The sequence below is a fragment of the Phyllostomus discolor genome, chromosome 4 (genome assembly GCF_004126475.2).
Source record: "Phyllostomus discolor isolate MPI-MPIP mPhyDis1 chromosome 4, mPhyDis1.pri.v3, whole genome shotgun sequence".
In the NCBI taxonomy this organism is placed as follows: domain Eukaryota; kingdom Metazoa; phylum Chordata; class Mammalia; order Chiroptera; family Phyllostomidae; genus Phyllostomus; species Phyllostomus discolor.
In genome coordinates this window covers 169,438,706-169,453,322 of record NC_040906.2, presented here as the reverse complement: position 1 = coordinate 169,453,322, position 14,617 = coordinate 169,438,706, and the positions used below count along the sequence as shown (strand labels likewise).

At 42.3% G+C, this 14,617-nt stretch overlaps 1 protein-coding gene across 3 annotated transcripts in view; it reads left to right on the top strand.

Moving 5' to 3' along the window:
- Positions 1-431: 431 nt before the first annotated feature.
- The window catches only part of LAMA4 (laminin subunit alpha 4), a 138,983-nt gene continuing 124,797 nt past the window's right edge, over positions 432-14,617 (top strand). For 2 of the 3 annotated variants that reach the window (XM_036024594.1, XM_036024593.1), the window contains exons 1-2: positions 432-536; positions 716-1,061. In XM_036024594.1, coding sequence (XP_035880487.1) covers positions 867-1,061 — 195 coding nt within the window. In that variant the 5' untranslated portion in view covers positions 432-536; positions 716-866. Of the gene's footprint in view, positions 537-647; positions 1,062-14,617 lie in introns of those variants that run through there. The other variant, XM_028509120.2, reaches the window with a different exon arrangement.

Below are 14,617 nucleotides of genomic sequence, written 5' to 3'. Positions count from 1 at the left end.
TTGCACAAAGAGTGCAGAAGCCCATCTCTAAAAACTGAGAAACCTTGTTCAAGAAAGTGAGTGTCGTTCCGCTCTGCATCTGAAATCATCTACCTCTAGCTCCTGCCTCCCAGATCCCTTTTCCACCTATTTTCCTGCAAACTAGGGGTGGGGGTGGGGGGACATAAAAGATCTATATAAATATAGATAAGACATCCCAGGCACCTTGGATAAATAAATAAGAGATGTGAGGAAGCAATCACAAAAAGCTGAATATTCATCTGGGTTCTTTGGAGGGGCTCCAAACTGACAGGGGAGGGGAGGCCTCAAGGGAAAGCCCGACCTCAGTGTGTGAAAGGCCAAGTTGGAAGGGGAGGGCCTGGAAGTAAAAGGTAAAAAGGGAGTGGTGAAAATGGGTGTGGGACGGGAGCCAGGACAGCGCAGCCCTCAGTCAGACCGCCGCCCGCCCCGCCCGGGGACAGGAGGTGGCCGGCGCTGGCGGGGCTTGCCCAATTCAGTCTGCCTTTTGATGCTCAGCTTTTGAGTTCCATCCATCTGTATGTTCTTCAGCCAGAACCTCTGGAAAGAGAGAGAGGCAAACCGTAGGGAAAGAGAGCAGAGAGAAGGAGGGAGGGAGGGAGGGAAGGAGGGAGGGGAGAGAGAGGAAGGGAAACTCACAAGCTTACTCTGCTTACTCTCTCACTCCCCCACCCCACCCCCTTTTTTTTTTCCTAAGTTGGTCCTTGGGCTGTCTTGCCTTGAGTTCCCACATCTGGATACTGCAAAGGCAGAGGAGGTAAAGTTAGTGAGGCATCTTCGGACCACGGAGGGTCCCATCGAGGACAGTTGCCGAGCCCCTGAAAGCCCTGCTGGATGTCAGTGGACTGATGGCTTTGAGCTCAGCCTGGTGCTTAGTCCTGCCTCTGGGGCTCCTCTGGGGCGCTGCCGGCTCCCGCGAGGCTCAAGGGGACGACAAAGCTTTTCCTTTTGACGTTGAAGAGAGCTCAGCAGTTGGCAGACACGACCCGCCTGAGACCAGCGAGCCGCGCGTGGTTCCCGGAAGGCTGCCGCCTACTGCAGAGGTACGGTGTTCCTGCCATTGTCACCCCGCGGGGCACCTGCGCCCCGCGGGCTGTGTTAGCCGCACTCCCGTCCCTCTCCTCTTCCCTCTCCTCTTCTTCCCTCCCCTATCTGCCTTGAGTTGCACCTGGATCAGGTCAGTTCAGAAACTTGAAATAAAGAGTTTGACTTTCTAAGTTGGATATAGACCCTATGAGTTGAGAGCTGAGGCTTTGGAACATGTCACCTTTCAAACTGGCAAAAGTGCGTATGTCCTGTGTACTCTGAGTCAGCCTGCTAGACTGTCACCGGCGGCTGCAGTGGCACCTCCAGGGCTTTCTGCTCCTCGGGTGCTCCAGGAGAGCCATTTTTGTCCAGCCCTGGTGCGTACTGCCCGTGCCCTGTCACTGGCTTCCTGCTCCTCTGTGATGTTAGGATAGAGCGAACAATAAAGCAGGACCAGTCCTTGTGTCACAAAGTAAACAAAAGATCCCCTGCAATGGGGGAGAGTGAAGGGGTGCCTGTGGGTGACAGGGCACTAAAGAAGCTATTAGGAAACTGCAGAGCAGATGCCTTATATAGACCTGAGCCATTATAGTCCCAGAAACAGGACTTACACAGAAAATTGAGCCCTATCCCAAAAGATATGCTGTTGATGATATGCTTATTTAGAGTTGTTTATTGTAACATCTTACGAAAGCTTTTAGATTGAAAGTGTACACAAAGTGTACATCCAAGTGTACACTTGGGTAAAAAGATGAACCCAGAGTAAGTGATTTAAGAGTCCCTGAGGCAAAACAGACAATGAACAGCACCTCCAGGGTGTGGGAGATGCTCAGTAGGAGGAAAATGAAGTCACCTAAGTTCATGGGAAAGGAAGGAACAATTGATCTAACACACACACACACACCCTATAAGGATGGTTACAACAAGGGTAGAACCAAAGCTGTTATGTGGATTGACACCATTTCCAACAACATAGAAGTCTGGATAATTGCTGTTAATTCTACTAATTGTTAGTATAACTGTAGTTATTAATTACTACTGATAAAATAAGTTGCATGAAGATGGTGCTTCTCCAGGAGTGAGCTCTACCCACGCCCCAAAAAGAGGAGATGTGGGTAGGTCCAGAGCACAGCAACCTCCCACTGTAAGGCTGAGCACAGCCTCCCCGAGAAAGGGGGCAAGGCATCTGGTCACCTTAGCGCTCAGACAGGGGCCCAGCCAGAGGCTCCTGGGAAGTCCTGAGAAGGCATCACTTCTCTTTAGCCTTGGGTGCCACCCTGGGTGGCATTGTCTCCACCTGTAGCTTTGAGCATAAAATGTCCCTGAATGCAATGCTTGACTTAAGAGTAGAGAGTTGCCAGAAACAATACAAGCTGCTCAATTAAATTTGAATTTCAGATAAACAACAAATAGACTTTTTATGTTACAAATATCACATGGGACATATTTAAACTAAAAATTATTCGTTGCATATGTGAAATTCAAATATATCTGAGCATCCTGTATTGTTGTCTGCTAATTCTAAAGAGACAGGCATGCATAACATTTTGTAACTTTCTTCCCGTAAAACATAACAAAATAATTATTAGGGAATGTTGAATTTATTAAGACCCTGAGAAATTTCTTATGTATTTGTGTGTTCAGTGAAATGATAGGAAGATGGCACACTGGAGAATTTACTTGTAGATTTTGCAGTCTAATGATCCCAAGTTCAAATTTCAACTTATCTGCTCCATATGTCGGGCAAACTATAGATGCACAAGTTACAGATTAAAAAAGGTGAGGAGTAATTAATGTCTACTCCACATTTCATACAGTTTTTGTGATGAAATTAGCTAAAATATAGAGTGCTTAACACAGTTCCTGACATAGTATAAATGCTTTATAAATCCTAAGTATCATTATTATTATAAAATACATGGATGAGTGGATAAAAAGAAACACTTATCTGGGAATATTTCTCAGAACTTAATTTTTTCCATGCTGTTTTACTTAATATTGCTCATCTCAGTGTCTGTCCTTCCAGCCAGGAAGAATGTCCTATAGTGAGTTAAATTTGTAATACTGTCAGAGTCTTACAGGTTCAGAGAATCAGTTGAGGCCTTTCATTTAGGGAAACAGAAAGACATTATTAATCATTCCAGGAAGGTCAAAGTATATGATGTAGAATGGGTTGGATTGGGTAATTATGTTCCCACTGCATAGTTTCACACGATGCCTCCAGTTAGCCTGCAGTCCCACAGGATCCCAGAGCCCCACCGTTGGGTTTCCCATGCTCTTTATAGCCAGTGTGGGGACCTTAAACCAAATACATTCCAGAGGTTTAACAACATGGTACAAGCATCCTACTGAGTCACTTCAGGAGATTGTATCTATTATCCATAGGGGAGAAGAACACAGACACATACAATACATTATCTGTGAGAGGCTGGAGATGTGAATGGAGGGACATTCTAAAAAGACATTCATTTTATTTGAATTAGATCTACATGAATGGTTATTCCTCAACTCCCCTTCAAAGGGAAGGAAGAAGAGTACTAAAGCAAACAGGCAGCACTGGGAGGCACTTGGTGAAGGCCTTTTAAATTCCCCAAGCTCCTCGATAGCAGGGCTTGTGTCCTCTTCACCCTGGTCCTCAACCTGTGACATGGACTTCGGCACACTGTGGTGCACAGTGACAGTTAGGGGAACAAACACAGGAATTACGCATTGAATGGAAGGTTGAAAAGCACTGTCTGTGCAAGGAGAAAGCCCCCTCCTTTCCTTCCGAAACAAGTCCCAGCTCCCCTCCACCCTGCTGCCACACAAATAATTTAGAAACAAGAGTACATGGGTAACTCGGTGCTCACTGGGATGATGTTCTCACCTTCTGCTTTTTTACAAGCAGTTTGTTGAGTCCATTATTTGCTGAGTTTATGGTGAGAATAGTGATTCTTAGGAGATGGAGGTAGGCAAAGGAGAAACTAGGCAGTTTCAAAAGTATATTCAGTGTTCTGATACTTCACATTTAAGAAAATAAAATCTTTATTGTGTCATAATCACTATAGCAAGTAAAACTAGGCAAACGTCTTGACCATATGGATGTGCAAAAGAACTAGAGGGTTGGAGATGGAAACAGTCCCCAAGGAGAGGCTGTCAGAGTGTTCTTGGAAGGAGTGACATTCTGTCTATCAAAATGGAGCAGGACTTAGAAACAAGGTCAAGAACACTAGGCTGGAGGTCCACACTGCATGGCTGCAAAGAAGCTACACAGAGACTCAGAAGGAGGGTGTGGGGACTCCGCTGGAAGGGCAAGGTAGGAGGCAGGCGGTGGAGGGCCGAGGTGCTGTTACTGGCTTTGGCAGATAATTGAGAAACTAAGGGATGTAACTGACAATATGAGCAAACTTCCCCAAGAGGAGAAAACTGGAATTTATCTCTTGGTAATCTGATGGGTGTTGCTGTTGTTGTTGGCTTCCATCCAAGAAAAATCTATTGCCTTGTGAGCCAAATGTGCCAATGTACTCCATCCACACTGGACAAACTTACCTACTAAATAAAAACAAAGACTATGAACTAGACTAGTTCTGAGGGACTTTTGTTCTGGACTCTTTCCGTAGTTGATATATGAGTCCAGTGCTCCAGCACAAACATGCCTGGCCGCTAAAAGGTTGCAGAACCTTTCTTTATTGAAAGCCCAGTTTAGATCTCCTTCACTCTCTTCTTTCCTTTTTTGTATCCTGGCCCCTTACTTTGAAAAAGGCCATGTAAGGTCATACTAAGACCTCCAGTCACTGGCTTGCTCAAAACCAACAAGCAGGTTTTGACCCTTACCACATGCAGAGCAATAAAGTAGGTGCCAGGAGGGACAGAAAGCAGGCAGTCACATCCCTACCCTCAAGGAGTAAGCATTCTGAGAAAGAAAAATATATACAGAGCCACTATATAAAGCAGATGAGTCAACATTCTGTAAGAGAGGCTACAACATAAGTTCCATGAAGGTAACAAGGAAAAGTATTACTCCTAAACCACACCAGTAGGGTACAGTTACCTACTCACCAGACAACCAAGGAAGCTTCCTGGAAACATTATTTTAGAATGATCAGAATATTGTCGTGGCAGTGGTAATAATAATAGCATGGCCTATAGCTAACACTCATTGAGTATTTATCATGTACCAGACACTGGGCTAAGCACTTTCCACGAGTTATTTCCTTTAACCTTCCTGACAACTCAACAGGACTGATACAGTTATTTTCTCATTTTGCAAACATGGAAACTGAGGCACAGAACTTTTGTCCTGGCACCCTACCTGGTGAGTAACACAACTACAAAAGGGTTTATGAAAGTAATTTTTACTGTGTAGGAGTATCTAGGAAAAGGTAGTTAGGTAAATAGAACTCTCTACAGTTATAATTTCAGTCAAAGTTTTAGGAATTTCTTAATACGAAGATATACAAAATGCTATTCAAAGAACATTTATGTTGTGCTTGCTGGATGAATAGCATTTAAGTAGCATAAATCTTAGGATGACCAAATAATTGAGATAACTTCCCTTCCTGCCCTATTAACTACTTCTTAAACTACTACTCAAATAAAAAAGGAAACAATGAACACTTATAGACTTCTACTATATCCCATGGACCTACATGCATTATCTTATTTAATACTCACAGTGAAAATTATACCCATTTCACAGATGAGCAAATTGACAGGGATGGTCTACAGCATGGATTATTGGTCTAGTCTGAAAAAGAGACTTATTTTAACACAAGTGTTATTGCTATGGGGTTTCCGAACTCCATTCTCGTTTTCCTAGCCTATCACTGGGTCTCCTTGATAGATTTTTCTTCTTTTTTAACTATAGAATTTTCCTATATCTTATTTTCCTTTTATAAGCATGTTCTAGTATGTTTCCCAGCATAATACTACAGTCTATGTTAGAAGCTCAATTCAAAATAAAAACACCTACAGCAATATATACAAGGACTATCTTGCAGAATTTATTATAAAATTCCTAGAAAATAAAGAACAGCTTTTGCTATTTTCAGGGTCCTCTGATTTAACATACACACAAAAGGGTTTTTTTAGTTGTCATAAGTACATATAACATAAAATTTACCATTTTAACCATTTTCAGTGACATTAGGTACATTCACATGGTTATACAACCATCACCACCATCCATCTTCAAAATGTTTTTCATCCTTCCAAACTGAAACTTGGTCCCCATTAAACAATAACTTTTTATAAACTCTTTCCCCCAGGCCCTGGCAACCACTATTCCACTTTCTATCCCTATGAATCTGACTACTCTAGGGACCTCATATAAGTGGAATCTACAATATTTGTCCTTTTGTGCCAATATTTGTCCTTTGCTTCATTTCACCTGGTATTCCCTTCAAGGCTCATCCATGGGTTAGCATGTGTCCAAACTCTTCTTTATTTATTTAATTGTCAGTATAAATCCTATTTTGTTTATCTCTGTACCTGCCAATGGACATTTGGGTTGTTTCTACCTTTTGCCTACTGTGAATAGTGCTGCTCGGAACATTAGTGCACGTGTATAAGTTTGAGTCACAGTGTAAGCCCTTTTGGGTATACACCCAGAAGTGGAATTGCTGATCATATGGCACAGAGAACATTAGAAAACTCAGATTCTTAGAGAGGCCAAACAAAACACATCCCATGAGTGATGGAGCCAAAACAACAGGAGAGGAAGGGGTGCCTCTTCCAGAGGGGCAGCGACCTCTCCATGTTGCCAGCTCTTCCGTTTTATCCAAGAGAAGACAGAATCTAGATTCTTAAGGGAAATTGTTGACTCAATTTTTTTAAAATGCTCTGTGGGAAGTACATCTGATGGCCCAATTCAGCCTGAGGCTTGTTTATTTGCAGTCTTGAATTAAAACGTTTGGAACTCACCTTTCATCAAAGGCACAGTGTGGGCATCTAGCCAGATGAATGTGCTATGAACCCAGCTCCACTACTTTCTAGCTGTTTGACTTTGGGCAAATTTGTTCATCTTTCAGAGGCTGCATTTGTGTGATTGCAAAATGAACAGGAATGTATTTGCCTTGCAAGATTGTTGTGAAATTTAAGTGAAATAATATGTATGTAAGCTGCCTAACTCCAAGTCTGCCCTCAGTTCTTTCCCCCTTCTGTCCTTCACACCTCACCTATCTTTCTTCTACTTTGTTTTTATTGCTCTGCAAGTTAAGATATGTAGTATCAGTCTATTTTTATTTATTCTGTAAATTGATTCCTTCCCCCTCCCTTTTTTTTTTTTTTTTTTTGCTTAGAAATTTGTGGATTATCCAGCATTGCAGAAGAAAGACTGTAGTTTTTATAATCATTGTATCCCTAATGGCTCTTTGAACATAGCCTTGCACAGCAATAGGGAGATCTGAGCAGTTAAGAGAAATGAGTTTTTCTAAATCCTCAAAAACCAAAAAACAAACAAAAATAAAAACAAACAAACAAAAACTATCTTTGATATGACAAGGACTATAACTTCTTTTTCTTTCACAGTTAAGTTCTCGAATCTGACTTGTCCCAGTTTCCTGGAGTATATAATGCCAAAAAAACACTTCTCTCCTTTAGGGTTTTTTCTGCTCAAAGTAATTATATAAATATAATGATAGCAAGACGTAATTTTGAGACATCTGATCAATTAGAAACCATTAAAATCAGATTGCCAATACATGATTTGAGTTCCAAAACTTAGCATTTGCAAACAACTACTTACTTGTTTTCTAAAACAAGTAAATCTGCAAGTTCATCATGATACATGACCACAGAGAAGAATAGTTGTATATCTACTCCAGCATTTGCCAAAGCAGAGCAGCATTTTTTTCAGTGGTTTCTCTTTTTGCTCCTAGTGTGGTAAGGTTAAATTCTGGGAAATGGTTTACTAAAGGGAAGTTTAACCACAGATGTTTGTAATTCCAACTTAAGCTTCCCATCAAAGTCTTAATGAAATTCAGCTGCCAGCAGTTCGGCTCTGCGTCGGAGTCTTTTTATCATGAGAAACTTGGGGAAAACGGCATTCCAAGCCTGAATGGTAGTGGGAAAATGTTCATATACAAACCCAAGTCCTCTGCATAAAGAAAAAAGTACATAAATAAACAAATTCTGTTTAAAAAACAAAAGGAGCGAGGGGTGGTTAGATGTACTTTGAGTAATATGCAATATGACCCTTTTTTCACTTCCAGGACTTTCTTAGTCCGTGTAACATATTCAGGTGGAAGCTAGTGAGCCAGTGTTTACCTAAATGCAGTCAAGGGTCTCCATTTATGACCGCATGAGAACTGATAGTTGGAGAAATCTCATAACAATAACAGCTACACTAGCCCAAGACTCTTGCAGCCTAGACCCGTAATCCATGCTGTATACCACAGTTAAAAAGACCCCTGAGCATAGTGCAGATTTTGTGTATTAATATTTATTTGGAAATTATGCCCTCCAATAGATGAAGTGGCATGATTACTTCAACGGAAATCAGGGAGTCCAAAGATCAAAGGTGTTCTTACTAAAACTCACTTCAAACATGACTGTTACATGCAGTACTGCTGCCTATTTACAAAGTGAACTGTAGCATGGCATACTGAATGAAGCAGCTCTGTAAAGCCACATATCGGCCCCCCAAAATGCACAATATAAACAGCAGCTGAAGGCAACAGAAATGTCTAGTGAGCCTCATACGCTGGGGTGCTAGGGCTGCAGAACCATCTAGAATCACGAGAGCCAGAGTACATATCCAGCATCTTAGACTTAAAATTGTGGCTGGCCCCTTCTTCCAAAGCAGTTATTCCACACTGCCTTCCAAGCTTCACGGCCACATGTGTGTGATTCCCCTAGGCCAACAGTGATATAACTTGACAAGCTAAGAGTGCCCTAAGTGTAACCTTCCTTCCTGTTGATATGACATGAGTCCTGGGAGCATCAGAGTGGTTCTGTCATCTGTGATTCTGTCAATCTTCAGACCACAGGTGAGGGGTGAAATGCCCGTCATTTGAAGATCGAACAGAATCTGAATGCCTGGAGACAGACGGGTGTTTCTTTGTGGTGCACAATGAACTGCCTCCTTCTGTTTTGTTCCCTTGGAATTGCTCTGTCAAGGTCAATGCCAGTAGAAACCCTGAAGTTCCATTCATAAGAGACAAGCCCTGAAGCCTCTGCTGCCTCACAGAATTCAGCATAAAGGGGGCCTGTTTGAATGCAGAGCCAGTGGGTGGTTATTATTGGATGTATAACTCGATTATACCCTGCAGTTTAGAGATCCCATCCCCTCATTTTGTAGGTGAGGAAACTGAGTTTCAAGAGGGAGTTGGGGTCCTTCACTCAAGGAATCAAAGCTCATTAGCAGCAGTGCCAGGAACTTCCAGCCTTATGTTCTTCCACATGAAGAACTTAATTGTTTCAGTGAACTTAATCATCCTTAGCTTTAGAACTGGAGATAATTAAGGGAAAATATATATTTTTTAAAGAGAAAAATTGTTTACATCTAATGTACCATTATTTACTTTCCTCTTTATTGTTTCTACTTGTCCCTAAGTTGATTCATCGGTAGGAGAGTCTCACAGGATGGAGTGAAATGAGACAAGCACTGCATTGTGAGTCTGGAACTGGCTAGTCTGGCTCCTGGCCTTGCCACTACCAACCAGATTGCCTTGACTAGTGAAGGGAACCTTGGCAGGTCCCTTCACCTCCCAGGGCCTCAAATTCTATAGATTAAAAACAACAAAGAAAAACAAAGGTTACTACTACCAACAAAATTATATAATTTAATAAATAAATCAAAATGTATACTAATTAAGGGGAAGCTGGCTTAAGGAGCAGAATCACTCAGAGTCACAGCTGCTATTCTAGTTAGAACCTGGAGATTTGGGAGCCCAGAGCCTGAGGGAAATACTGGCTGATATGGAAGGGCTGTGGGGTGTGGCTGTTGTAATGGAATAGTGTTTCCTGCTTCTTCACAACCCCAGGTGCATGGCTGAGGATGGCTTGTGGGCCAGAGCAATGGCCCAGCCATAGACATGAGCCTTTCCAAGGTGACATACCAAGAGGCATCCCAGATAGCATTAGCTGCAGACACCTAAGGGTATCCAATGAGTGTCAATAGTCTCCCACACCAGGGTTCCTAGGTGCTGTCACCTGCCCTATCCAGACCATTCAGGATGACTCTGAACACAGAGAAACAGGAAGGATCTCAGTGGAAGAGGTAAGGGACATGGAGAACTACTGAGAGGAGGCTCATGTCATGCATCTCATAGCAGTTAAGTGGCATATGACAGAAGGTCAAGAGAGGAGAATGTGTTTTCATGCAGTGCAGAAGAAAGAGAAGGCTGGTGACGATTGATTCATGACACACATCCACTAAAATCGTGGTATAGCATTCCCAGTCTGGCTGTCCACTGAGCCTTCATGCTCTAGACTGGACAGAAAGCAACATTTGGAAGCAAATATTTTCAGGAACATTTCTGGATGTCAAAATGGTCACGGAATGAGGGAACCTGCCCTGTTGTGTGAATGCTCCAATTGCTACTGGCTGTGGGGAAGAGGAGTCTAAAGTGTAGTGGCTGGAAGTGTGGTCCAGGATGGCAACATCAGCAGCACAGGGCACATGTTAGAGATGCAGCCTCTCAGCTCTCCCAGATCAGAACCTGCATTTTTTAAAAGATTTTATTTATTTATTTTTAGAGAGGGAAGGGGGGGAGAGAGAGAGAGAAAGAGAGAGAGAAATATCAATGTGTGGTTGCTGGGGGCCATGGCCTGCAACCTAGGCATGTGCCCTGACTGGGAATCGAACCTGCGATGTCTGGTTCGCAGCCCACACTCAATCCACTGAGCTATTCCAGCCAGGGCAGAACCTGCATTTTCACCAGATCCCCAGGTCTTTCATATGCACACTGAAGTGTGAGAAGCGTGAGCCTCTAAAATGCAGCTGGGTTTGAATTTTAATGGATTTACAGGAAATTAAGAATACAGGAAAGGGAAGCTGTTTTGATATACTGTAACTATAGGAAGGCCTAAAATATAAAACGAAATCAGGGCTGTGTGAGGCTAGTGAGGGACTCACAGGCCCACCCAGGTACTAAGCACTAGCCTCTGGCCTGAAAAGTTATACTTTAGAATTTAAAAGAAAAAAAAATGCTTCAAAGCAAACTGTTGCTTCAATATCTCTGAAGAATCTGCAAAGGTTGTATCACTCACTGGCCTACCCACAGTAGGTACTCAGAAGCGGTTTTAAGGATAACATGAAATGATAGGGAAGATTTCCTACTCCTACCTACTTCCCCTAGACTAAAATACAACCTCTGGACACCATGTGTCCTTGAGGAGAGGGGAGGGGAAGCAGGGGAAGAGTTTATTTGTGGAATCTGCTTGAAAATAGGGTGTTGCTCATACTCTTCAGGAAATAGTGGGATTGTAATGTTTTTCTTCTTAACAAGGGAGGCTTCCTGATCAGGTTAATGTATCTTCAGGGAGTGAGGAGTATGGTCTGCGGTCCTAGACTAGAAAGATAATGTTAGAAGATAAGGAACAGCTAGTTTCCCACAATGGACATTGCCCAGGCTAGTCCTCAAGCTGGTACTTTTCTAGAGGAATTGAGATCTGCAGGAAAGTGCTCTGAAGTCAGGGTCTGGGCCTCCCCAGGCAACAGAGGAGGCCTGGTGATCTCCTGGCACACTCCAGGTCTCCTTGACACAGCCTCAGCCCTGAGAGGGCCCCTGGCTGTTTTATAACAGCCTTAAAGAACAGCAACTATCCCTGAACCTGTTCAGAATCGATAACTGGCTGATTTCGAAGATCCTTTGACCTTTAATTCCTAAATCCTTCATTAGCACTTGCTGTGTCCAAGGCATTGTTCTAAGCATTTTGAGTATTATTAGTTCATTTATTTCTCATAACATAATAAGGAAGACACTACTATTAGCACCATTTTACAGATGAGAAAACTGAGTTATGTATAAGTTGAGCAACTTATCCAAGGTCACAGTTTAGGAAATCTGGCTTCAGGATCTTAAGCTTTGTCCTGTAAAGACTCCAACAGCTGTGTTTTTAAATCTCAGGGTGTCTTAGACTCCCAGCTCACAAGACTCCTCACCCAGGAATGCCAGTGGTCTCAGTAGATCAGGAGTCTATGAAGAACATTTAAATTAGTGCTAAGCATTAGTCATTTCAGTGGAATCCTGAGTTTACTTTAGGGACCTACTACTTAGAAGAACTTGAGAGAAGGATAAGAGAAGAACTTGAAAGGGAGTAAGAGCAGCACCTCAGAGGAAATGATTGGACAGAGTGTGTCAATCATAGAAAAAGTGAGTGAAAGTTTAGAAACAGTTTACTTTTAAAGTTTTTTTTCTATAAATGACGATATTTTTTGAAAAAAGGAAATTTAGCAACAGAAAGGATTTATCAGACCTAAAAGAAACGGGCTGTTAACTCCTTTCTTGGAAATTTTTAAGCACTGTATGAAACAATGTGTCTGAAATAAGTGAGTTATTGGCTCATTGCACGCTAAGAGCTGAGTGCCGGAGGCACCACCCGAGGCACCCGTGATTCCATGTGGCTCAGTCCCAGGTAGTCTCTGCCCTCCTGGACTAGGAGACCAGCTGTGGGAGCGGTGAAGACCATTGTTAACTTGGGAGGGGGAATGTATTACAGTGGGGGTTCCCCCAAATTCTCATGCCCAAGAATCTCTACTATTTCTTCTAGTCCTCTACCCTTATGTTTTGAAATATTTTGCCTAATGTATTTGTTTGCTAGGGTTGCCATAATAAAATATCACAGAGCAGGAGGCTTAAACAACAGGTTTGTATTCTCACAGTTCTGGAGGCTAGAAATCCAAGACCAAGGAGCTCCCAGGGCAGGTTTCTGGCGATTGCTGTCCTCCTGACTTGCAGATAGTTGTCTTTGGTCCAAGGCCTCCCGGGGCCTTTCTCCTGTGTGTGTGGAGAGGGAAAGACATCCCTGGTGTCTCTTCCTCTATTATGAAGATACTAGTTCTATCAGAATAAGGTCTTACCCTTATTTATGACCTCACTTAACCTTTATTCTTTCTTTATAGGCCCTATCTTGTATATTGGGCATTAGACTTTCAAGATAGGAAACAGGGGTGAGAGGATGTGCATAATTGAGTCCATGCTGACAAAGAAAATTATGCTAATCAATAACTCATTTTTTTAATGAGGCAAAGTAATTTATAACTGCAAAAGAGAGTTTCTGGTAAAATAAGATAATCAGTGTTTTCTTTCTGTATTAACTTCAAACAAAAAGCAAAAGCAAACAAAACTTAGCATTTCATCTAAATATGAAAATTTAGCATTTCATCTTAGTTGTATATTTTCAAAGGGTATGTCACAATTAATTCTCGTTAGATATTTTAAAATATGAAAAATAGGGGGTTGGGCCCTATATTGTCACTTCGTATTCCTGAGGTGACTTGATTAATTAGCATTAATATATTCTCTTATTTTAAAAAAAGTTACCCACTACCTTTTTTAAAGCAAGTGCCATGTATTCTACAAAGGTGAATAAACATGATCAAAGAGATAAAACAAGTGCATTGGTAGTGTAATACAACTAAATTGGTGTGTTATTAGAAAACATTTAGAGGATATAGAAGGAAGGTCCACTCCTGGTGGGAAGTTCACAGGCGACTCATGGGAGAGGTGGCATTTTAGTGGAATCTTTAGAATGAGGAAAATTTAAGCTGAGCAGACTGGATCAGTAAAGACAAAAGATGCGGGATTTCTTCTCAAGAGGCATATAGTCTCAGTGGGACTGAACAGCAGGAAGCCATGGGAGATTTCAGAGCAGAAAAGAAACTCATGAGAATGGCATTTCATCAACATTGATCTGGGAACAGGCTGTCTGATGGACTGGGCAGCAGGCAGCAGAGAGCGTGGCATCGGGGTAACCTGTGCCGTGCTCCAGAAGGGAAGAAGCAGATCCCAGAGTCATTGAAGAGATTCTATCCAAATGACTTGCCATGTATTTGGAGAGCAAAAATGATGGAGAAGTCCAGGTGTTTATAGAAATATATTACATCATGGGGCAAAAAAATCTCTTAAGAGAAATTTTAACATATGTCCTATTAAATCACTGGCTTTCAAGCTAAGATTTCATGCAAATGACTCAGGTATAACTTGGGGTGGGAAGGCTGAACACTAGGAAGTTGGGGTTCTGCTTCCTTCAATCAGAGGATCTTTTAAAATATGTTTTATGGATGAGTTCCATATATGGTTTCACTGGGGTGGGGTGGTAGCGAGGAAAATTTCTCTGTTCTAAAATGTTCAAGAACCATTATTATGCTGGGATATCTCAAGCTGATATCCTAAATCATGACAGTTCTCCAAATTGTTACTCAAAATCTTGTGCAAACCAGTGTCCCCCAGGCCATTTCCCACAGTACACGCACCGCCTCAGGCCAGGATTTAGCGCTGGTAACTCAGAGCTGCCGATCCTCTGAGCTCCTCTGTTGTGGCTGCAAACAGGAGCTAGCAATCTCCAAACAATTGTTGCTCTCCGGAGAGGTATTTTTATGCTTCCTGTTCCCTGTCTGAGGATATTTTTGGCCCTTTCTTAGGAAATT